The sequence below is a fragment of the Vulpes lagopus genome, chromosome 6, assembly GCF_018345385.1.
Source record: "Vulpes lagopus strain Blue_001 chromosome 6, ASM1834538v1, whole genome shotgun sequence".
NCBI classification, from domain to species: domain Eukaryota; kingdom Metazoa; phylum Chordata; class Mammalia; order Carnivora; family Canidae; genus Vulpes; species Vulpes lagopus.
The window spans coordinates 13,311,010-13,337,058 of record NC_054829.1 but is presented as its reverse complement, the minus strand read 5'-3'; the positions used below and the strand labels follow the sequence as shown (position 1 = coordinate 13,337,058).

The following is a 26,049-nucleotide window of genomic DNA, read 5'->3' as shown; positions in this document are numbered from 1 at the left end:
TCTGTTTCTAAAATATTTCCAGACATTCTACAAAATACTTGACCAATATTCTTCCAAACTGTCAAGGTCATCCTAAACAAGGTCTGAGAAATTGTCACAGACCAGAGGAGGGAAGGGAGACATAAAAAGTAAATGTAATAAGGTATCCAAAGTGGGATCCTGGAATGGAAAAAATATATCAGGGAAAATCTACTGAAATCCAAATAAACTATGGCATTAATAGCAATGTGCCAATATTGATTCCTTTGTTGTGATTTATGTACCACAGTAATAAATAGGTTAACAATGTTAACAATAGGGAAATCTAAAATAAAACATTTATTTAAAAAATCTGTCTCATATGGAGCTGGAGTTGAGAATTACTTATTTAGCATCTGCTTACATTGTATCAGAAAACAAAAAGTCCCTTTGAAATATTATTAAGCCCAATTGCAATTGGCTGCCTGTGTAGTTCTAAAACCTGACTCCCAGAAACAACAGGCTGCTTAGGACAGAATACATTTCGAGAGGCAGTTTGAGGGAAATAAAATCGGTCTAACTACAATAAACATAACTGTAATAATCAAAACCCTGCTAACTATTTACTTCTAAGATGCAAAAATTCAAGAAAAAGTGCTTAGTAAAGGAGAAAAAATTACACTCAATCCATTTCTCAGGTTAGAAAGATAGTTTTACTTTGACATCTATGAGAAAGATATAAATATCTGGATTAAATATAATGTCTGAATTATGGTACCCTAATAGTTTGAGAACATTATGAATGACTTATCTTTGCTAAAAGAATTTTCATTTCTTATTTATAAGGCCAGAAAATTCTTTTCTGACCAGAAAGTTCTTCAGGATTAAGTTAATTTTTCCTCTTTTGCCACTCCCACTGTGGTAGGAAGGAGGCAAGGGAAAAAGATCTCCTAGTCCTCCATAACGAAGCCTACCTGGTTTTAGCCCGGCCATACTTCTTTTTTCATAACCATGAAAGATATTTGTCATCTGTGTCCATCTCTAGAGGGAAGTCAGGATTGTGCCTAAAGAAATCATTCTGTACCAGTAAGCATTTGACAAACAAATGCCTGGAGGTGGCATTTCATAAAGTGCCCTTTAAATTTTTTTTTTGTGCTAGTTATTTTGTTTGTAACAACGTCCCCAATTCATAATCCAAAATCCGTTTTAGAATAAATGGTATTAACAGCCGGTAGCCACCCAGATTACAGTCCAGCTCCCTAACTTCATGTGACTTTAGGTAAATAATTTCTCTCCTCTGAGCCGATCTCAGTTCCTCATCTGTAAAGTGCATCGATGCTACGCAGCATCCAATGCCCCTTTCTGTCAGAACACTGAGATTTGTAGGGGACTTGAAGAAACAAAGCGGAGGATTTTAGGATTTAGGTCTTTGGGTTCCGGTGGGCAGTAATAGTATTGAAGAAACAGTTCTCATGTTTGTGTGTGTAGAGTCTGAAGGGTAAACGATAGGGGCAAGAATTCATTCATTTGGGGAATATAAAAATTAATGAGAGGGAATAAAGGGAAAGGGGAGAAAATGAGTGAAAATATCAGTGAGGGTGACAAAACATGAGAGACACCTAACTCTGGGAAACGAACAAGGGGTAGTGGAAGGGGAGGTGGGAAGGAGGGTTGGGGTGACTGGGTGATGGGCACTGAGGGGGGCACTTGGCGGGATGAGCACTGGGTGTTATGCTATATGTTGGCAAATCGAACTCCAATTAAAAAAAAAAAAAAAAGAATGCGTGCATTGGAAGAGCAGGACAGTGACTCTTTTTAAAGGATCAGCTCCCGGGACCTTCCTGGGACCAGCAAAACAGAGGAGCGTTCGGCTGCTAGGCAACCGCTCCTCCCTTGCCCGAGTGGAGGACCCCAGTCAGAGGTGTCTAAGTCACTCCCTCCTAATTTAGCCCACCGTACCGTACGGTGCCTTCGTCTCGAAATTAATGAAAAACGGATCCCTTAAGGGTTCACACGTTTTGCGGCCAAGGTCTGGCAAGCCTCGCAGCTGAGTTCTGCTCCAGCTTGGGTTTTTCTTTTTTTCCTGTTCTAAGGCGCGAAGCGGGCACCTCTCCGGCAAGGCCCCCGCCGCGGCGCGTTGCCGGGCAGAGCTGGACGCCTCCTGCTGCTCCACCCCGCCCTCTCCGGCCCCAGCGCCCCCGGTCCGCGCCCCCCCCCCGCTGCCCCCGGTCCCCCCCGCCCCTCGGTCCTCCGCGGGCCGCCGCCGGCCTTCATGGGCTCGGAGATGGAGCCGCTGCTCTTGGCCTGGAGCTATTTTAGGCGCAGGAAGTTCCAGCTCTGCGCAGATCTGTGCACGCAGATGCTGGAGAAGTCCCCTTACGACCAGGTACCGGCCGGGCCCGTCGGGCCTGTGGGTCCCAGCGAGGGCAGAGGGCACTGTGGGGGAGGGGGAGCCCACAGGCCGCCGGGTGGTGGCTCCGGGGAGGCAGGCCCAGGCGAAGCCGCATCTGGAGCGAGACCCCCAGCCCCCGTGGCCGGCTCGTCCCTGTGGGTGCGTCCCCCTCCCCCACCCCGGGGGACCCTCCAGGGCTGTGCCGGGACCGCCCCCTCCTCAAGCTCCAGCAGCTTCCTTCCCTTTACGGGGTCCTTAAAGGAACACTTAAAAAGTCCCGGATTTTAACTTTGGTGCAGAACTTTGATGATTGATGTGTACTTGCATATGGGTGGACTCTGAAGCTCGCTGCCTGATGAGCTCTCAGCACGCAGCTCTCATTGCTTTTAGAGCAATCTCATCACTGCTCTAAAAGCATCACTGCTCTAAAAGCAATGATGTGTAAACACAGATGTGTAACTTCTCACCTCTTGTTGAAATAGCTGCCTTATTTTGGGGTGGGGGGGGTGGGGGTCCAACGTTGGGATCTCTCCACTCCATGTGAAGGTTGTTGTCCAAGAGCTTTGATTGTGGGGTAGGAGTGCAATTTGAGGCAAATAATACAAGGTAGAGAAATGACAGTCCAGGAGGGGAAGAGATACGTTTACTATTAGGAGCGAGGGATGGGGGGAAAGCACACCCTCCCCCCAAAGAGGGGATGATGACAATGGTTTTAAGAGAACTTAAACAATTATTGTGCTACAGTAATAAGGTGAAGTGAGATACTAAATGCAGATAGAGAATGGTCATATACTCCAGTGGCAGGTAGTTCCTGGAAGAGGCAAAGAGGAGAAGGAGAAATAGGAGCAGAGCTGTGGCAGTTGGTCAGTGTTTCTAGTAAAAGCTGGTTTCCCAGCTTTTTCCTCTAGTGGTGTTCCCTTGGAGATGTTAGAAAAAAAAAAAAAAGGGAAATTGAGGGAGTCACATAAGTGGAGGCATATGTGTGAACACTGTTACTAGGCTCTGCTTTAGTTCCCAGCAAATGGATGGAGGATAACCTGTTGAGGTGAACGTTTTAACTTTCAGATGGATAGAACAATCCTAGAACAGTCCACATTTAATGGGAATACTAAACTAGATTCTTGTGTGTTGGTTCATGTTAGTTAACAGAACTGTGTTTCCATAGAGAAGCTTTTTTTAAAAATTTTTAAAAAAATTTATTTATGATAGTCACACAGAGAGAGAGAAAGAGAGAGAGAGGCAGAGACATAGGCAGAGGGAGAAGCAGGCTCCATGCACCAGGAGCCCAACGTGGGACTCGATCCCGGGTCTCCAGGATTGTGCCCCCGGTCAAAGGCAGGCGCTAAACAGCTGTGCCACCCAGGGATCCCTGCCTTTTTTTTTTTTTTTTTTTTTACAGGATTTATTTATTTTTGAGAAAGAAAGACAGCTTGGGTGTGGGGGGGAGGGGTAGAGAGAATCCTCAAGCAGATGCCCTGCTGAGGGGGGCTCTGATGCTCAGCTGGCTCCCAGGACACTCACCATGACCCCAGCCAAAATCAAGAGTCAGTGGCTTAACCGACTGAGCCACCCAGGTGCCCAGAGAAGCATTTTTCTAAATGTGTTTTTTTGGCACAGTAATCCCACAGATGCTGCTCAAAAACAAAAACACAAAAACAAACAAACAAAAAGATTCCACAATCAAATATGTCTGGGAACCGTTATAAAATATTGACCCCTTCACATTTGTATAATAGTTTGTTAAAACTCTATGATGTACCAGACATTGTAGGCACAATGGTTTGCAAGTACTTTATATACTGTTTCCATTTTTCCATTGATTTAGGGTAGTTTCCATTCTGTGTTCCACAGAGCAATAGTCCCAAGAGCTGCTCAGTGAAAGGAAGTTTCCTCATTCAATGCATTTGGGAACTGTATATTCCCTACCTAGAGATTCAAGATTTGTAGTAAAGGCTCTGAGTTCTGAAGCAAAGACACTTAAGTTTGCCTAATTTTGATTAATACTGTAGTTCTGAAACTTATTTGACCACTGATGACTTTTTTAGTAGAGGTCGGTCATGGGTCAGCTATCTTCATTGTTATTATGCTAGGGATATGTAGTCTCATGGGGAAACGTTGTTACAGGCAAAGCAGCACTGTTTTTATTAATGGTTAAGATCCTATAATCTTAATAACACAATCATAGCACATTCAGTACAGTACTATGTTGTGAATTCAGGTTTAGTTTGTGCTAGGCACTGTGATCAGGATTTTATATGTGTTCAATTAAATGGCCTTTTGTTGAGTGCTTATTCTTGCCAGGCATAAGTTGTGTCAATTAACGTGTATTTCTATGCTTAGAATAACCTTGCAAAGTAGGTAATAAAAAAAAAAGTAGCTAACATTTATTGGGTATTTACTCTCTCAGGCTTGGTTCAGAGGGTTTTATAAGTCATCTTATTTAATCCTCAGCTATTTTAGGAAGTTGGTACTATCTCCCCCATTTTACAGATTGAGAGCACTGGGGCACAAGGTGAAGTAATTTGTCCAAAGTTACAAAGTTGTAAACCCATTCTCTTTGTTTATACTGTGTGCCTCTCTGGCCCCGATGTAGCCACATTTTTCCAAACAGTGTGTTTCTCAACTTTTCCCAGTACATTTTCCTATATACTGTACCTTTCTCAAGATGTTAGCTAAATGGTAAAGAATTTTGACATATTTATGTACTGGGATTGAAGGCTCTGGAAAGTTCTGAAAGAAGGAAACCTACCTAATTTTGATTAAGACAGTATTTTGAAACTTATGTGATCTCTGGTGCCTTTTTTAGGGGCCAATGGACAGATATCTCCCTTATTGTCTTGGAGAGATAACATTTTGGAAAGTGCATGGGCAAAGTTGCCATGTTTTCATGAGCGGTTAAGATAGGGCTGTAGAGGAGATCTTGCTCCATTTTTTTTTTAATCTAGGAAGAATAAAATAAACAGATTAAGGACTTTGTCTCCAACTCCTGAATTAGCAGCTAAATAAGGTAAGGGCTTGGGTTATTTTGTTTGGTTTCTTGTACAGTTCTCATTAAGTCTTATGGGCTTTCTTTCTTTCTCTCTTTCTCTCTTTCTCTCTTTCTCTCTTTCTTCTTTTCTTTCTTTCTTTCTTTATTTCTTTTTTAATAAATTTATTTTTTATTGGTGTTCAATTTACCAACATACAGAATAACACCCAGTGTTCATCCTGTCAAGTGCCCCCCTCAGTGCCCGTCACCCATTCACCCCCACCCCCGCCCTCCTCCCCTTCTACCACCCCTAGTTCATTTCCCAGAGTTAGGAGTCTTTATGTTCTGTCTCCCTTTCTGATATTTCCCACACATTTCTTCTCCCTTCCCTTATATTCCCTTTCACTATTATTTATATTCCCCAAATGAATGAGAACATATAATGTTTGTCCTTCTCCGATTAACTTACTTCACTCAGCATAATACCCTCCAGTTCCATCCACGTTGAAGCAAATGGTGGGTATTTGCCGTTTCTAATGGCTGAGTAATATTCCATTGTATACATAGACCACATCTTCTTTATCCATTCATCTTTCGATGGACACCGTGGCTCCTTCCACAGTTTGGCTATTGTGGCCATTGCTGATAGAAACATCGGGGTGCAGGTGTCCCAGCGTTTCATTGCATCTGTATCAGACATTGGGGTAAATCCCCAACAGTGCAATTGCTGGGTCGTAGGGCAGGTCTATTTTTAACTCTTTGAGGAACCTCCACACAGTTTTTCAGAGTGGCTGCACCAGTTCACATTCCCACTAACAGTGTAAGAGGGTTCCCTTTTCTCCGCATCCTCTCCAACATTTGTGGCTTCCTGTCTTATGGGCCAGATTAAAGACTTGTTACAAAGTATGTTTGGTGGAACTGTGATTTTGATAATGATAATGAAGAAAAAGAGGCTTATATTGGGAAATATTGCTCTTGTCCTTGGTTAACCATTTGACATGGCTAAGATCATTAGGGTAGTAGGTCTTGTTAGGTCCCGGCCTCTTTGTTATAGATTTGAAATAATAGTCTACAATGTGATACACAGTTAATGTCTAATACCATAGACATTAAAAAAAATGTGGTTCTTTGTTAGTATTTTCTTGTTTTGTTTTTGTTTCTGTTTTTAGTATTCTCACCACAAAATAGGAATAATTATGTGATGGGGTGCTAACTATCGCCATAATGGCAATCATATTACAATAAATAAATGTAGCAAGTTAACATGGTGTGCATCTTACTATTTTTTAATCAGTTAAGAAAATTCTTCTTGGATTCCTCCAGGGGAGTGTTTCTGATAGTAGTTATCATGACTAGGATTTCTTATGATGCTCTAATTGTTTCAGTGGAGGAAGTTAAATGATGGAGAGACTACCAATCTATGAAAAACTAACAGAAATGTGATCAGAGCAGAAGCAGATGGTCCTCAGCTCTGCAGTTAGCTGATTTATCTTCACATGCACCTTTAACCTCATGGGCTATTATTTTTTTGAGGCTTCTACATTTTAGAGTACTTTTCCCCCACAGCTCTTTGAATTAACCATTCCCGTGTCACCAAACTAATTTTAGGACAAATGAATGACTTTGAAGCAGCACCTGGGCACATGGAAGAGCAAGAAAGTTAAAATATTTTTTCTGTGTGCCAAATGGATTCATTTTTGCTTTCCCCCTCCCCACCTCCACCCCAAGACATAAATAGCTTTTGTTTTAGATGTTATTTTTCACTTTGGGTTTTTCTTATTTTTGTCCCAGGTGAGGAGAACCTCTCTAAAGTGACTTGTTATTTGTTACACTTTCTTTAAGCTGGTCCAGGGAGCTTCTCAGAGTACCCATTTTGGCTGATGTAAGTCCACCTCTGAGACTATTTCTTCTATATTTACTTCTCCTTTAAGAGGCAGTTTTGGTATACTATCATCAAAACTATTTAAGTTGTGCTTTGTACTTTCCTTTGGGACATCTGGGTCTTATTTAATTTTGATTCTTGCCAAAGTTAGGGTAGTTAGGTTGGTTAGGGAATAATGCATTTTTATTTGGACACAAAAGGACTGAAGGGTAGCTTGACTGTAATGACATGGTATTTGGTAACGGGGAAAGGTTCTTGAAGAAGGCAGATTGTGAACTGTTTTTCCCAGATGCAGAATATCGAGAAATAAGAGGGCAGGGTCTGTAAGCATGACATTAAGGTTCTGATCTCTTGAGAAGAAAGAAAGAAGGATAACTGGTTAATTTATTGTAGCTTCCCTGTTTGATAAAATACAATAAGAACAAGAAATTTGTAGAGAGGCATTGTCTTATTTCAAAGTGTTCTTTAAGTTATGATTGAAAAAGTGGTTATGAGTTGTAAGATATAAAAGGGAGAAATGCAAAAACAGTCTTCCTTCCACACAGCAATGTGACCTAGAGGGAATGCTTGCTTTTACAGCTCATGTCCATCATCCTGATTAGTTGCTTAATCTGATTACTCTTCTTTGCGTTCCATATGTCAGATGCTTGGCTTTAAAACCAGCCCCAATTTTTTAGCTCCATGATAATTAAAAACAGTCCGTAAAACATGCAGGTTTTTCAGGCAGTGAGTTTTTTAAAAATATGCTTTTTTTGCAGGGTAGATTTCTGATAGATTTTCAAAGTATTAAAATCAGTGATTCTGGGAGTGGGAGTGTTGGCTGTATATCAGAATGGGAATTCATATTCTCCTCCCCAATCTCTGCTTATAATGAGAGATGTTCCAGAGAAGAGAGGATTATTACTGTAAATGGTTTGAAGATGGAGAAAAGTCTGAAAGCCACTGGCTTAGAGGAAAGACATGGAACCGGGGGTCCTCAGTGAGCTGCATCTTAGTAGTTGATTGAGACGATCTGGTGCTCCCAGCAAAAAAATAAAAACAAAAGCAAAACCATCTTTCTGTATGATTATCTAATGTACTTCCTCGTTGGGGCCATGGAGATGCAGCCAAAATTAATCTTTTGATTCTATACTCTGTGGAACATTTCATTTTATGAATTTGTATTCCTGCTGAATTATACAGATTACATTCCTACTTGGCTGCTTGGTCTCTAGATCTTCCTAAACCTTCTGACATGCATCCATTTCTCTGTTCTCTTATCTTTTTTCTCCTTCTTGTTACTGCTAACTTTTGAATAAGTTTCACAGCAGAGTCAGGTCAGACTCATTAGCCAGAGTAAGTATTGGTGGCAATTAAGAAGTCACATTCAGAATTATCTAGAGATATGATTCCCTTAAGTAATAGCAACAACCTAAGAGAGAAAGCCTTACCCTGGAGAGGAAGGAAGGAAGCAAACTGATGTGAATTGAAGCTGATGCTAATGAGTATTTTCTGGTTTTAGGCAGTGTCACTGTACTCCTTGTCCTCTCACTCGCTGACTTTGAAAGAGAATCAAAGGGAAGTCTTAATTTGATGTGCCATGACTGGGAGTTAGTTCTGGGTTCTGAAAAGGGAAGTAAGGGAGACTTTGGTGCTTTGCTGTTCATTATATAATTGTTTTTACACAAAGAAATTAGTCACAAAGAAATTCTATGTGACTAATACTTCTTATTGAAAATGATAGCACTTTACACTTCATTAACTGTGATAGCATTATGTGAAAGGATTCTGAAAATTATGAAATATTCTTAAAAATGTAAGGCTTTATTTTATTTATTTATTTATTATTATTATTATTATTTTTATTTATGATAGTTACAGAGAGAGAGAGAGAGAGAGAGAGAGAGAGAGAGGCAGAGACACAGGCAGAGGGAGAAGCAGGCTCCATGCACCGGGAGCCCGACGTGGGATTCGATCCCGGGTCTCCAGGATTGTGCCCTGGGCCAAAGACAGGCGCCAAACTGCTGCGCCACCCAGGGATCCCTATTTTTAAGACTATCCTATAAACACTATTGGTCCAATTTGAGAGGAGGACTAGGTTGTAGAGGTTGTGTGATTTGTTCAAGGTCATGCAGCTAAGTGGCTCCCTGAGGATCAAGCCCAGGTCTTCTGACTCTAGGGGTAGGCCTGGTGCTCTGGTGCTTCCTTTTAAAAAAAATTTTTTTTAAGGGAGGGAAAGAGAGAGAGAGAGAGAGAGAGAGAGAGAGCAGGGGAAAGGGGCGCCGAGGGAGAGAGAATCTTATGCAGGTTCCACGCCTAGTGTGGAGTCTGATGCGAGGCTTGATCTCACAACCCTGGGATCATGACTTGAGCCAAAATCAAGAGTTGGACACTTAACTGACTGAGCCACTAGGTGCCCTTAGGCTTGGTGCTTTCTGCTCAGCTGTGTTGATGCCCATGGAAATAATCTGCTAGACCAATGAAACTAATTTATGGTTCCCTATTTGGGTGGATTAATTTAGATAACAGACTATATTTTATTTATTTTTTTTTTTAATTTTTATTTATTTATGATAGTCACAGAGAGATTGAGAGAGAGAGAGGCAGAGACATAGTCAGAGGGAGAAGCAGGCTCCATGCACCGGGAGCCCAACGTGGGATTCGATCCCGGGTCTCCAGGATCGCGCCCTGGGCCAAAGGCAGGCGCCAAACCGCTACGCCACCCAGGGATCCCAGATAACAGACTATAATGGAGAGACTCCAAGGTGAAAGTCTCAGTGATTTAAAAAAAAAAAAAAAAAGATTTTACCTATCTCTAAATTAAAACATACTGACTCTTCTTAGTCCTGATCGATCGATCTCCAGACCAACCATACGGGCCTTGGTCTCCCACACTGTATAGCAGTCTGCTTCCATGCCTGGTTGTGATCTTACATACTCAGCAAAATGCAGGCTCTTGACCCAGAGTGCCGAGATTCAAGTACTGCCTGGCCACCTTGATCTCAGAGTTTTCTCATCTGTAAAATGGAGATGATAATATGCCTACGTCAAAGGGTTGTCATGAGTGCTAAGTTCATTAATATATGCTAAGTGATCACAAATGTTAGCTGCTATTGTCTCTACAGAGCTGGAGATATTTGTATGTAGGATACTGTCATTGATACTTTTCTGAAAGGATTGTTGATAATCTGGAAAGGACCTGTGAATAAGGTGTTTAGTAAAATTGCTGATGAAGTGATGCTGAATATATTTCACCAATCCCTGGTACTCAGTAATTTCCAGAATAATCTTCCCTTTCCTCTGAGTCCGTTCTTATCTCCCAGGGATTCATTTTTCTCTTCTCCCTTAAGTCATCTATCACTGGCCCTTAATTTGAAGATACCATTTGATATATTGTATTGCAATTTATATAATTCTGTCCCTTTCTCTTAGAATGTTTTCAGACCCATTGAGGTGCCAAGGGTGTCAGGGACATTCTGCACAACTAACAAGTTCTCTGCCTCACCCCTGGTTCTGCCTTTCTCCTTCCATCTAAGCAACCTCACCTGTCTCTCCACCTTTCATCCTCTAGGCCTCTCACTGCCTTCTCTGACCTTCTTATTGCGCGTCATTTCCCCACATGTTCTTTACCGGCGTGGTCAATCACAGATGTGTTCCTGTGGGGCGGGAGATCCATATGGGGCACCAGGAGCTTTATCACTGAACAGCACACCAAGATTGAGCTGGTGGTTTGAGTTGGGGCCACTGGAAGCATCTTCCTGCCCTTGGGAGGATAACAGCCGTCCAGCTTTTACTTACTATCAGAGGCTTCTGGCTCTTATACCTGTCTTGTTTTCCTTTTCAGGTATTGTCTGCAGTCACCTCTGGTAAACGCTTTCTTCCCTTTCTGTATGCACTTTACCTTGTACTTCTCTTACACTTTATGCTTCAATTCTGTCTTATTATTTCCAACTCATTTTTTTTTTAATCTCCAAGGTGCACTGGCAAGAAAGAGCTCTGAGCTCTGGCTTCTCTGTGTGACCTTGAGCAAATTACATGACCTCTGAACTGGTTTATCTGTCAAATGGATACAAACACTGACCTGCCTCCCTCTGGTGGTTGTTACGAGACTCAAATGAGATAATGGGTCATACAGATATGTATACAGATGAATAGAAGAAAGACCAGAAAGGGTTATTTCTTCTGTCATCTCATTGCCTGTATCAATATGTCTAAGTATGCCCATTGGCATTGAAAACCTCCGGTTGCCCTCTATTCTTAGTTGCTGTTCTTTTTTTTTTTTTTTTTTAATCTTAGTTGCTGTTCTGTGTTTGGTTCAGCTGCTTGCCAAATATTCTCTAAATCCCACCCCCTTGGGCCTTCACTTTTCTAGCCTAGCTTACTCTGCCACTCATGTTCCTACTATGTGTCATGCTACAGAAATTGCTTATCCTTGCGTGGTGACCAGATGGCTCACACATTGCTCGCACACATAATATAGTTTTTTTTTTTTTTTTTTAGAAAGAAACATTTAGAGTATTCTCCTTGGATTTTAGAGCTGTAGAAAGCAAGCAAGGAAGGATCTTTTTTTTTTTCCTCTTCCCTTTCCCTTTATTGTTTCTTAGTAGCTTCCTAATAAAATATGCTGCCGATTAAATGTTCAACACAGGTTGCTAACTGTAGATATAGAAGTGTAGATGTTTTGTAAATAAATTTGTTATAAGTCTGATTTTTCCCCCCAATGGATTTCTATTTAATTTGGACAGAAAAAAACCCTGAGTTTATTAGCACCTGACACTAATGTATATGGCATAGTATATTTATAAACATTTCTCAGAGTATATTACAGTCAGAATTAATTTTTTATCTTCAGCTACTAATCCTGTTATATTTATGTGGAGTAGGAGGGTTTATAGCCCTGGATTTTCTTCCTCCTTCCCAAGCGATTAAAGTCTGAATATTTTAACCACCATGAACTTATTTTTGAATACAAAGAAATGTTTCCTTAGTATAGTTGTAAAATTATTTTTAACTTCTGGAATTTTGTGTCTTCATTAAACAAGTAGTTAAGATAACTTTTCTGTGCTTTAAATGAGGTTAGAGTAATTAGAATTTTCTGCTCGTAGAAAATTCAGCCCTCTTCAGCCTATGTGAGTTTTACACTAATACCAATATTAGTATTAGTATATGCAGAACTCTTGAGAGCACTTGTGGAGAAAGATTAAAGTTAATATTTGGATTTTTATTGAATGAGTTTGAGTCCACTTACAAATACCTAATTAGTCACTAAGACTTTTTATTTTAGAAACTGTATTTCTTAAAAATGTTTACTACCTTCTTAATGCTTTCCAGGAACCAGATCCTGAATTTCCAGTGTCTCAGGTAAAGGTTTAGCTGCAACCTTTAGTTTAGAGAATACTATATATAATGCCAATTGCTTACTTGTTTCTAGATTAGAAAACTTGCTGCATATCTGTTAATGCTGTTAGATAATTAGCCATCTCTCCCACATTCTGTACCTTTTTACCTAAAGAATTATATTTCTAATATTTTTATGGCTATGTTTATGTCTTTCTAGTCTTTTTTTTTAAAGGTTTTATTTATTTATTCATGAAAGGCAGAGAGAGAGAGAGAGAGAGACAGAGACAGAGACATAGGGAGAGGGAGAAGCAGTCTCCATGCAGGGAGCCTAATGTGGGACTCGATCCCAGGACTGCAGGATCATGCCCTGAGCCAAAGGCAGACGCTCAACCGCTGAGCCACCCAGCCATCCCATGTCTTTGTAGTCTTAAGACTTGGAACTTAAATAGATATTGACCAGAGGATGAGAGAAAAAGAGAAGGAGGCAAGGGACCAGGAGTGTAGAAAGGGAATTGAGAAGTCAGCAGAGCCCCAAGTGTCCAAAAAGACTGTGATGGGTAGAACAGTATGTGTTGAGTAAAGAGTAGGCTGACTCTGCTCAGAAAGGGCTTGGTGAGAGGGTGGTACCTGCCGTCGTGAGGAAGAAAAGAAGGGACATTGACCAGATAGCCACAACCAACAAATACTGCTAGGTGTTTGCCCTGCCACATAAGAGAGAATTCTAACAGTGGTTTTTAGGTAAATAATTGGAACCTCATATGTGGTTCATATGAGTAATCATCCAACCTTTTTAGAAGAAAGCAAGATACAAAGTACTCTGATAGAGGTCTGCGTGGTATTAAACAAGCACTGGAAATAGTTTAAAATGTAGCACTCTTCTTTAGAAGGATTTTAAAGAAACCTGTCTGCAGGGTTCATAATCATGATTTCCATATTGAGAGATGGTACAAAACTTTTTTGTATAATATATGTACAGTTTGTTTGAGAAGGACCTAAATTATAAATAGAGTTAAGTAATGTGCTTTTTGTTTTCACTAATTTTGGAAGATTTTGTTAAAATTAAAACACCAATAATTTGCCTTGTTGATAGGCTTTAAACATTGTAAATGGCATTTGAAAGTTTCCAGCCAGCTCCGGGACTTCATGAAGGACCTGTATTTAGTATTACTTTCCTGTTCTGTTACTGTAGACTGAATTATCCACTGGATAGTGACCTAAAAGAATAAAAAGGGAACAAGTCTGACAGGATTCTTTTGAGCTCATTATTCAGACATTTTGCCTTCCTCTTTTGCACATTTTTACAACTTCAAAATAAACGAGGCTTTACAATAACAATTCAATATTTTGTTCCTAACTTTTCATTTTCATACAGCAGGCAGTGTCAAATGACACACTGTTCTTTGGTGGCCTTATTCTAATAATAACCTAGCAAAATTGTTTCTTTTATGTCTTAAACCATTGGCCTCAAATGAATAGGACAATTTAAACATGTTTTGCTCTGTCACTAGAGTTTTTTTTACCTTTCTGTATGTTTTTTTTCATAACTAAAATTGGATCAACCTCACAGAAGGTAGTAGTACAAGGAAAGTGTTATTTTCTTGATATTATTGCCTCAAGAATAATGTCTTGTAGACTGCCTTAGTAGGTGAATGAGATTATGAGAATGAGATTATGTCTCAAAGATAAAGAAGGAAATAATTGACATGATGATTACTTAAATTGAGAGAATCTATGGGTTTGTTTCCCTTTAGAAAAGTTCCTAAACTTCTATGATTTTTGTTGATTTCACAGTACTTCCAATGGATAGATGTTCAAATGTATTTACTGCATGACCATGTCATTTAGTAACAACTTAAACATATCTGATTACACCAATTTATATTTTTATTTTTATTCAGATTTAGGGGGCAGTTTGGCATCATCCACTGTGCTTTGTTATGGATTTTACTTTAATCACTGATTAGTTTTGAACTTTTTTTTTTTTTTTTCATTTAAACAGGATTTTAGGGCTGTAAAACATACTTGGCTTGTTTCCAAAATAAAATTTTTAATTTTTTTAAAAAGCCAAAGCCCCATCTGCTGTTTTCATTAAAATCCTAAGAATTGTTCACATTGCCAAGAGCAGTTCTTTGAATACAATCTGATGTTTAATCAAGCATGGATATGTGATTTTCAAGGTCATTTTTGTTAGGACCGAAGGAAAATCAGGAAGATTAATATTCTCAAATACTGATGAAATTTAAAATTAAATAATGGTTTGAGTAGATTTTATCTTCCCACCATTATTTCTACTTCTCAAGACTTAGATTCTAGAAATGGAAATAAATATAGACCTATTTACCATTTTGAAAAAGTGAATTCTTATGGAATAACATTTTTAAAACAGTGTAGCATTTATTCATTTGATGGGGAGGGAGCGGTGGATTTACTTTTGTTTAGCCTACTATTACAGTTGCACGTTCTTAATATTTGAGAGGTTAGTTGGCAGATGGATGTCAGGAAGCATGTTGGGGTGGACTATAACAGTAGGTACATGCAAATTGTTAAAAAGACATGTGCAGGGATAATTAATGCCCAACTATATAAATGTAATAGTAAAAACTTGGCTTTTAGAAAGTTGATTTAACTAGGACTAGTCATAGTTTTGAAGCTTCGTTAGCTCTCCTCATCCGGGTAAAAGTCCATACACTTCACTCTGGCAAAGAGGGTCCTTCATCAGTCCTTTGCTTTTTTCTTAAGATTTTATTTATTTATTTGAGAGAGAGTGAGCACGAGCAGGTAAGGAACAGAGGGAGAAGCAGGCTTCCCTGCCAAGCAGGGACCCTGATGCAGGGTTCTGTCCCCAGACTCCAGGATCATGACCTGAGCCAAAGGCAGACACCTAACCAACTGAGCCCCCCAGGGGTCCTGGCTCTTTAGTTTTTCTCCAGCATTCTTCTCTGACTGATGCCTCAGCTGAACTCAATTCAACCATACTCAACTGTTATGGATTTGCCAAACATGCCATGAGCCTTCAAGCTAGCCTGCCCTCCTCTCATTTGCTTTGCCTACCACACACTTTCTAGTCTTGGCCCTTCCTTCACCTCCAGACAGCTGGGTGCCTCTGTCTTCCCATAGCATGCTCCAGGCTTTTATTTTTGTGCTTTTCCTAACAACACTGAAATTTGTGTGAGCTAGAAGAGCTGTGGCTTGCTCATCTCTATTCCCAGGACCTACATGTAGTAGATGCTCTCTGGTAATATGGGAGTGACCCCGCAGAGCCCATATCCTGCTTTACTGTTTCAAAGAAATTACTGCAGTCTCTCCTATCCACCAGACTGCTGAACAAGGAACACCCTTTCGAGAAATGAAAGCCATCAGATCCTTGAAGGGCAGTAAGAGCTGTGGGGACTCAAGATAAATCGGGATTACTTATCTCCATCTTTGAAGTTACATTAAACCATTAGTTCAAGTCAGGGATGACTCCCTGGCCCTTTAGCATACTTGTATAGATCTGCCAGCCTCTCTGATCTTTGATGATTGAAAACCTCCAATTGTTTCCACACTTTAGTGGCTCCCACAGTTAGATGCAGTTCCAATTGGAATTGATTTTTTTTTAAACAAATTAATTCTTTGATTCTGTGTTCTGCTCATTCAGTTGTTTTAAATCCACACAGTTGAAACATTTTATTATGTTATCTGATGAGAATCTGGTAATTCTTACCTGGAAAATAAAAGCTAAAAACCCCAGTCATCTAACCAAATATAATTTCATTTTGGGAACCTAAGTATGCTATGAAGGCAGCCTTCTTTATTTCCCATAAAAGTGAAAGCACAAATATTTTTCTTTTTGCCTTTAATTTTTTGTCTTATATATGCACTCCAGTATTTTAGCCCACAAAAGGATAGTTTTAATTCCTATAAAACTATTTTCTGTACCACTCACCTGTCACCTATCATGCACTACTTTGCCTTGTCATTTAATTCAATAGGTGATGTGTTCAGGGAAATTAGGATTCAAGTTTTAATCTTCTCAGTTTCCTTTTCAGAACCTAGCCCAGTGCCATGTAACTAGGAGGTGCTCAATAGGTATGACTGACTGAGTGAATGCATCTCGGGTTCTTTACGTGAGGACTTTTTGGACCTCTGTAGCTCTCATCTGTTCCTTTCTCAGTCCCTTTGCCTTCCTTCAGCCTGCTTCACAGCCAGATCCCTAGTATGGTGAGCCCTACCTGCACCCCCCAGCCCCCAACAGGTTTCCCTAGCTGCTACTTCCTCTGTTCTGTGAGGAACAAAGTCAGTTCTATGCTGCTGCTCAAGAGTTGCCTTCTCCCCAAATCCTCCACAGGACCCCAAGCTTTATTGTTGTTCTCTGCTTCTATTCTGTAGTGAAGCAGAAACGTGAACATTTGTGATAAAGCCATTTTGAATGTTTAACAAGATTTTTAACTGCGCTCACCTTGATGTCTAATTTCTCAAGGTAAAGCAAAGCTGATATTTTCTGGATTCCTTAATTACCTCTTCCATACCCCCCCCCCCCCCCCCCCCCCCCCCCCCCCCCCCCCCGCCACACACACACTTCCTAGCAGGTTCTCTACTGGCTAGATCACAGAGCAACCAAGATTGTGTTGATTAGTTATTGGGAATTGGGAGAAACTGATCTTAGTTCAATTCAACATTTTTGGAATACCTAATGTGTGCCAAAGCCATAGGTGTTATGGAAAATTCAGAACTGAACAAGGTAAAAAGGCCTGTGTTCTGGGGAAGGGAGGGCTAACCTATGCCCAATACTTATGGAGTTTCTTGGATATGGTGAGTACATAGAAGTGTAAAGAGAATACTCTGTGAGAAAGACAAGAGGGAAGTATGTTTAGAGGTAAACCATCAGGGAAGTCTTCATGATGGGCTTCTGGTCCTGAAGGAGGAAGGCAGAAAGAGCATGGTGGCCATAGCTTTATTGTTTCCAATTATTATTCCAGTGAAATTTTCTCTAGAGATCTTCTTTTACTTATAAAAAGGCATGTTAGAAGCCTGCCAGGTGATTACTACACTTTTATTTACTAGTAATTGATCAAATGGGTGTTCCTTGATTAGTAATGACCATGCCTTCTTGTATTAGTTTCTTGACATAGCACTTTACATTAGAATAATGCACTAAATATAAACATGCCTAATAAAAAGTTAGACAATAATAAACCTTCCATAGGCAGTACTTCTAATATTCTCTAATATGTGCTTTATTTTATCCATGCTTCTAGGCAGCTTGGATTTTAAAGGCACGAGCACTAACTGAAATGGTATACGTAGATGAAATTGATGTAAATCAGGAAGGAATTGCAGAAATGATGCTGGATGAAAATGCTATTGCTCAAGTTCCACGTAAGTACTGGCTTTTCCATTAAGTCAATGAAATGCCACTAGAAGGAAGAATACTATTTGTATATAAAATAAACATAAGACATTATATACATGAAAAAATGTTGTATTGAGTATATGGTCGCTATCCTGCCATATAGTACAAAGACTTTCCTTCCCCAATTCAATTATATTATCTTAAACTTAAGATGTGAGATTGTTGTATAAAAGCAATATCAATAAAATCTATATTATACATTTGAAAATGTTTTATATTTAAAATGCATTCTAGCTGAACTACTTATCTAAACATATCAGAAGATTGTTTATCTGAGAGTCAAAACACAGGAAGCATCCAAAAAACAAGTGTTCTAAAAGGATTTTTTAAAGAAATGATCATTGGAAAACATCACTTCACTATACTAATTGAAGGTGATTTGCTCTAATGTGTGATGTGAGGTGATGGAGTGATATGCTGGCCTGTGAAGGCCTGTCGGGATTGCCATAGAGGCCCGGTCCCTGGCCTCTGGATGTGCTGGCACAAATGGTATTTCGTAATGATCATGACATACAGTGGTCTTGCTGTATTTGATAGTTACAACAACTATCAATCACTTACATGTTTTGAAAGATAACTTTTAGAGCTTCAAATGGAAATTGAGGAAAAAAAATAGGTATGGTTCCTGTTAAAAATGTCTTTTTTCCCCATCATTTTGCTCTTTTGGAGTTAAAATATCTAAATTCTAGATATTGTAGCAGGAATAAACTATGAGTATAGAACTGTCTTTTGGTGCTTTGGAGCTTTCTAGCCTTGAGTTTGAACTTCAGCTCTACTAACAGGTTGACATCTTTACCTAACCCTTTAGGCCTTTGCTAAATGGGTGAATACTACCTACCTTACAGACTTCGTGTGAAGATTACATGTGATTACATAAGATAACATGATAGATATTCAATAAATATCCGTCTCAAATACATTTCCATAAAATACAATTCCTGTTATTGATGTTCTTTTCACTAGGCCAGCGCATTCCTAAAAATTACATTAGCTGACAGTTTTTAAAGATTAATAACTCATATTAATTGAGTTTGCCATCTCATCTCACAGGCCCTGGAACATCTTTGAAACTCCCTGGAGCTAATCAGACAGGAGGGCCTAGTCCAGCTATCAGGTATTTACATCTGTTTCATACTTTTTGTCATTAAATATTGACCAGACTGTATGAGAATCTTCCTTTATCGATCTTTTTTTGTATTATCACAATGTACACCTTCCACAGGCCAATCACTCAAGCTGGAAGACCCATTACAGGTTTCCTTAGACCTGGCACACAGAGTGGAAGGCCTGGCACTATGGAACAGGCTATTAGAACACCCAGAACTGCCTACACAGCTCGCCCTATCACCAGCTCATCTGGAAGATTTGTCAGGCTGGGAACGGTGAGTTCTGTCAGCCTTCCCATAGTTTTGTATTAGCAAAGTAGCTTTATATGATACCATTTTTTTTGCTGTTTGTTATAGTGGAAAGTTATATGAAGATTTTTTACAGGTGATTCTTTTTACTTTTGTTTTCTTTGTAATTTTTATGCTCATTTAACTCAATTTATGTTTCAAGAGGAAGTTTCAGATTTTGATTTCTTGTTCTGTGTTTTTCCCCCATAGGCTTCCATGCTTACAAGTCCGGATGGACCTTTTATAAATTTATCTAGACTAAATTTAACAAAATATGCTCAGAAACCTAAATTGGCAAAGGTATGTACTTAAAATGATTTTATGTTTTGAAGTCATGTTAGATGTATTATAACAACATTCTAGGAAATAGAGAAAATTTGTGAAGGAAAGGCTATGTCTTGATTGAAATGGAAATGTTTACTATATAAAATTCCTCTTAAAAGTCAGTCAGAAATAAAGTGTATATACCATTATTTTAGGAAATTGTTTTTCCTCTAATAAAGAACAGCAATTTTAAAAAAATTTAAATCAAGTTAGTTAACATACAGTGCAATATTGGTTTCTGGAATAGAATTCAGTGATTCATCGCTTACATACAACACCCAGTTCTCATCCCAACAGGTGCCCTCCTTAATCCCCATCACCCATCTAGCCTATCCCCCACCACCCTTCCCTCCATCAACCCTCAGATTGTTCTTTATCATTAAGAGTCTCTTATGATTTGTCTTCCTTTTCTTTTTTTCTTTTCTGCTTCCCATATGCTCATTTGTTTTCTTTCTTAAATTCTACATATGAGATCATATGGTATTTGTTTTTCTCTGACTGACTTGTGTCACATAGCATAATACTCTGTAGCTCCATCCATGTCATTGCAAATAGCAAGATTTCATTCTTTCTGATGACTGAGGAATATTCCATTATATATGTATACCACATTTTTCTTATTCATTTATCAGTCAGTGGACATTTAGGCTGTCTCTATTGTTTGGCTACTGTTGATAAAGGAACAGCATTTTGTAACAAATAAAACAGATATGCAGCATCATCTTTGTGGAAAGAAGCTTAGAAGGTCATCACTGCATCAGTGTGTGTTTTCCTTTTTCATCTTGGATTGTTCTCAGAAAAATAATTTTCTATTCTTGTAGAATTTTAGGATTGTCAAAAGGAAGATTAAAAAATAAGTACTTCGGGAATCCCTGGGTGGAGCAGCGGTTTGGCACCTGCCTTTGGCCCAGGGCGCGATCCTGGAGACCCGGGATCGAGTCCCACATCGGGCTCCCGGTGCATGGAGCCTGCTTCTCCCCCTGCCTGTGTCTCTTCCTCTCTCTCTCTCTCTCTCTCTCTCTCTGTGACTATCATAAATAAATTAAAAAAAAATAAAAATAAAAAATAAGTACTTCTAATTAGTAATTAGGCAGGCATCTCAAAATCACCTACTGGCTTGAGTGATCCTTATTGAGAATTACATTAATAATTCTAACTACTCAAAGACTAGATGCTTGGCACCTGGGTGGCTCAGTCATTTAAGTGTCCAGTTCTTAGTTTTGGTTCAGGTCATAATCTCAGGGTCATAAGATCTAGCCCTACATTGGGCCCTGTGCTCAGTGGGGAGTCCGCTTGAAGATTCTGTCCTTCCTCCCACTCATGTACTCTCTCTCTCTCTTTCTCTCAAAAATAAATAAATCTTGGGCAGCCCGAGTGGCTCAGCAGTTTAGTGCCACCTTCAGCCCAGGGCATGATCCTGGAGTCCCAGGATCGAGTCCCATGTCAGGCTCCCTGCATGGAGCCTGCTTCTCCCTCTGCCTGTGTCTCTGCCTCTCTCTGTGTGTGTCTCTCATGAACAAATAAATAAAACTAAAAATAAATAAATAAATAAACCTTAAAAGAAAGATTATATGCTCCTTTAAATTAAAGAGAAAGAGTGAAAATAAGTGTGTATATGTGTGGTGAGAGAGAGAGACTGAGAGGTCCATGACCTGTCCAATGTATAGATAAACTTGGAGTTGAACTTGGAATAATTCAGAAACATGAGCATTTAGCTGTTGCTAAAACTGGTCTAAGCCTAGTCCAGGTTTGTAGCTGTAATCTCTGAATTCTATACATGAGCCGAGCTCATTCTGAACCTTGGTTCTAATGGCGTTTTACATATTTACTAAGTGTCAAACACTAGGGAATATAAGAATGGATGCTAGCCATACAGACTTGAAATTAAAATCAGAGAAAGAAATGTCAGTTGATAGAGAATTAGCCTATAATAACACTGATGACATTTTTTCTTAATTTCTTATTTAACAGCAATCTGGTCAACTTCATTTAGCAGAATTATAAAGCTACATTTATTTCCCTTACCTTCATAGGAATTGAGTATTCACAGCAACTCCTATGGAATATATGGAACTCCTGCCTTTTAGGCCATTTAGCTGGTATCATTGGTGTTTTGTCTTTTTTAAAAATTTTTTTTAAAGATTTGTTTATTTTAGAGAGAGAACTTTAGGGGTGAGGAACAGAGGAAGAGGGAGAGAGAGAAACTTAAGCAGACTCGGTGCTCAATGTGGAGCCTGATGTGGGGCTCGATCTCATGATCCTGAGATCATGACTGAGCTGAAACCAAGAGTTGGTCACTTAACTGACTGCACCACCCAGGCACCCCCACATTGCTGTTTTCTATCTAGGGAGTGCAGTCCATGAAGGCATCTCCCTCAAACTAAGATGCTTCCAGGACAGATATAGTATGTGTTCATAGATTTTTTTTTGTGTGTGTCTTCATAGATTTAAACTGAACTAGATTTTGTGCTTTTTTTTTTTTTTTAGTGTGTTGTAGAAATAATGCCCGGTTTTTCTGTCTTTGGTTTCCAATTCGCTTTTACTCATCAGGACTCATTTCGAATAATGATTGCTTGAGTTGTCTATGGTAACTCCTTTTCACAGCAATGGTAATTGCACTCTTGACTTTTCTTCTTTATAACAGAACCAATGGAGAGTTAGGTGCAGTTTCTAAAAGAAGGGCCTTGTCCTAGTTTCTTTTTTCTTTCTTTGGTTGCCTCTTAAGTTTTCTCTGGTAATAATCTTGAAATGCTGGCCTCTTTGCAAGTGTACAATAATGGCTCTATGGACAAACGTGATACCACCAATGGGGATTTAGTAGATGCTTATTTATTCAGATGAGTTGAGAGAAGTATTAAAATAATGGTTCTCAGACCTAGTTGCACATCAGAGTCATCTACACATCCCACTTTACACTTAAGCTCTACTTTGTTTTAGAAGAAACTTCTAAATTTTCTCCGTGTCTAAAGTGTCATTATCAATATCATATATACGTAGAGTGTGTAAAATAATGGGCTAAATCTGTTTTAGGATAATCCCATAGTTGATGTTTTCATTTGTCCCTTTCTAGTAAAATAGTATGTATAATACAAAAACACTGTTTAGTTATTTGAGTTTTCCAGTCTGTATTCTATAAATACAGGAATCTGGCATAAATCGCTGTATTTTAAAATGGTGATTGTAAAAAATGATGGATAGACCTTTTACTTATAAAGGCACTTTTAGAGTACCTTGTTATTTTGGTTCAAATCAGCTGCTGTCAAAATGGTCTTTGAATTTTGATATAACAATAGAGTGCTTTTGTTAAAAATAAAATCTAATGTACTTTTGGTGTTTTTTTTCTTCATAGGCTTTGTTTGAGTATATCTTTCATCATGAAAATGATGTTAAGACTGTAAGTTTTGAATTCATGCTATTTTCTTTTATTAAAAATTATAATAAGACTTTGGGGATTTTGATTCTGAAATGTTCTATTTCTTACTTTATAAACAGATGGAATTATTAAAAATTGGAGCATTACTAATACTTTCAAAACCACTGTTGATTTCAGTAGAAAAATTCGTGTAACTATAGGAGTGGTAAGAACTATGCCTGGTCCCTAGAGTATGTAGACACCCACTGAAGAGCAAGATTCAGATAATTGAGAATATTGCATAATGTGTTTGTGCTACAGTTTATTTTTTATGCTAGTAGCACTGTTGATCCTTCTTTTTTCTGTAGTCCATATAGTGTATTAATACGGGTTTACTCATATGAGTATTTCTGGTTTGTTTATAGTGCACCCCTTCCCCCTTCTTCAACATTTTATGAAAAGAAAAATTCAAACACACACAAGTAGAGGGAATAATATAATGAGCCTGTATCACCCGTCACCCAGCTTCAGTACTGTTCAATCATCTTGGTAGCTTCTTTGCAAGAGTTTTAAGGTTATATGCATATTGCTTCATTTGTTTCACTTTTTACATGCTAATAAGCAAATAACCAGTTATCTCACAAATTTTGTCAAACTGAATGTACATAATTCTGTAGTGTCTAGTGATAGTATTTTCCTATTAGTTTAGGGAAAAAGCTTTTAGGAAAATAAAAACGTTTTCCTTAATCGTGTTTTCTATGTGTCAACCACTGTGCTATGTACTAGGAAAACTAATAAAAATATTTTTTCCTCTCTAAGCCATGCAATCTAGCTGAGAAAATAAAATTGGCATAATGACACAATTAAAGAGATATTGCCAAGCTGTGACATTGTCACCAGATAGCAAAGAAAAAAAAAACTCAAAGGGGTACTATTAGTAAAGAGCCACAAAATAAGTTGGATTTTTGGGAGGGAAGGAGGGAAAATAAATGTAAAGAAAGGATAAAAACATAAGCAAGTTATGGAGTGAAAAAAACAGGCCATGGACTAAGAAATGGGAGGATCAAAGAGACATTTTGAAGAAAGAAGTTGCAGAACGTGATGACAGATTTGATGTGCAGGACCGAGGAAAGACACTCATCAAATCTGCCTCCTAAAGGTGCTGCAAGAAGAATGATTGTTTTACTAACAGAAATGGGATAATTAGGGAAAGAAGTCGGTTTCTACAGAAGCTAGATAATTCACTTGAAGGCATTTTAAGTTAAAAATCGTGGCAGGCTATCCAAGTGGAGATACCACTGCAGGTACTTAGATGGACTAAATGTAGGAGAGAGCCTGGGCCCCATACATAGAATGTAGAAGTTGTGGTATAGTGAAGTTCTAGTGGATGTGGCCGTGTAGGAAGAGAGGAAACTGAGGCTGGAGCAGAAATTATGCACATTTCTGGAAATCAGTCAGCACATGCCATTTTCACTTAATATAAAGCTTGTCAGAGGCTTTCAGTATGTCACGTAAAATCATTTAGTTACACTGTCATTTTAAAGAAACATCCAAATAAAGGAATCAGTCTTTCCATTGCATAAAGCTGGATTTTAGCTTTCTAAGGATTAATTAATTTATTGAAGAGACATTTTTTTCTTTCATCCAAAAATGTCTGAGCCCCTACAGTTTGTGCCAGCCACTGTTTTAGGTCCTAAGATTACAGAGGGAGGCCAGCAGACAAGATCTCTGCTCTTTTGGAGGTTATGTTCTGGTTTTGGAAGGAAAAGAGAGAACTGGCAAATTTAGAAACACATTGCGTGTCATGGGATAATAAGTACTATGAAGGTAACAGAGCAAGAAAGCAGGTAGGCAAATACACAGTGACATGGGGGAGCATGGTATTTTGGATGGGATGGAAAGGGGATCAGTGAAATCCACTCTGAAAAGACACTTAAACAGAGGTCTGATGAAGGGGGGCGGTGGAGCAGACCATACAGTCCTGTGTAGGAAGAATATGTAAGTCAGAGAGAACTTTAACTACAAAGGCCCTGAGTGGAAGCACGCTTGAATTGTTCAAGGAGTAGTAAGGAGGCCAGGGTGGCTGGAGTGAGGTCTATGAGGGGAGGAGTTGTAGACAATGGATTCAGAAAGTAGACAGATTGTATACTCTTTGTAGATCATGGTGATAATGTCTTCATTAAGAGATTCATCTTGAGGATGTCACTCTACATTTGGCATTGACATAATGACATTGACGAATAGGAACCACATTGAAATAAAATAGGATTTATTCTCTGCACTAACTGAACTTATGTTCTAAAGGTTCTAAGGATTCTAAAAACTCTAAAGAGTCTAACAGAATTAACCTTTATATATTATGTATTTTAGAATGCTTTCACAGTTCTTCATATTTATTGATTCAAAAAATGTGTAAAAAAATGTGAACATCTTAAAATCTCAAAAGTTTGAAAATCTTATTTTTTTTTTTTAATTTTATTTATTTATGATAGTCATACAGAGAGAAAGAGAGAGAGGCAGAGACACAGGCAGAGGGAGAAGCAGGCTCCATGAGCCGGGAGCCCGATGTGGGATTCGATCCCGGGTCTCCAGGATCGCGCCCTGGGCCAAAGGCAGGCGCCAAACCGCTGCGCCACCCAGGGATCCCTTTGAAAATCTTAAATAGAGCAGTGATTTTCACATTTTTTCCTTAAGTAGCACAACCTTTCTCTTCAAATGAAATCTCATCCAGACTCTGCTGTATAAAACAGACAAAAGCAGAGCTGCTTGAATTCAAGCAGAAGTAGCAGACCAAGAACATATTCACTGGGTCTCCTCCTTACTCCGCCACGTGAGCTCCCACCCCTCAAAGCCTAGGGCTCTTGAGTAGTTCCTAAATCCTACTGTTTCTGCATCACCTGGTGAATTTTAATGTGATGGATTTCTGGATCCATGCTAGACTTCCTGAATCAGAATCCCCATGGGTATGTCTGGTAAATCTGTTGTTAATAAAAAGCTGCACAGGCAATGCTAATTTTTAGCCAGGATTGGGAACTGCTGCTAAAGAATATAGTTTGAAAGGCAATGAT

At 39.1% G+C, this 26,049-nt stretch overlaps 1 protein-coding gene across 1 annotated transcript in view; it reads left to right on the top strand.

Annotated features, from left to right (window-relative positions):
• Window positions 1–2,082: 2,082 nt before the first annotated feature.
• TTC8 (tetratricopeptide repeat domain 8) overlaps window positions 2,083–26,049 on the top strand; it is a 189,846-nt gene continuing 165,879 nt past the window's right edge. Inside the window, exons 1-7 of the mRNA XM_041757777.1 lie at window positions 2,083–2,344; window positions 12,511–12,540; window positions 17,757–17,877; window positions 18,962–19,025; window positions 19,134–19,293; window positions 19,516–19,605; window positions 22,979–23,023. Of these exons, the coding sequence (XP_041613711.1) occupies window positions 2,231–2,344; window positions 12,511–12,540; window positions 17,757–17,877; window positions 18,962–19,025; window positions 19,134–19,293; window positions 19,516–19,605; window positions 22,979–23,023 (624 nt within the window). The 5' untranslated portion in view covers window positions 2,083–2,230. The remainder of the gene's footprint in view (window positions 2,345–12,510; window positions 12,541–17,756; window positions 17,878–18,961; window positions 19,026–19,133; window positions 19,294–19,515; window positions 19,606–22,978; window positions 23,024–26,049) is intronic.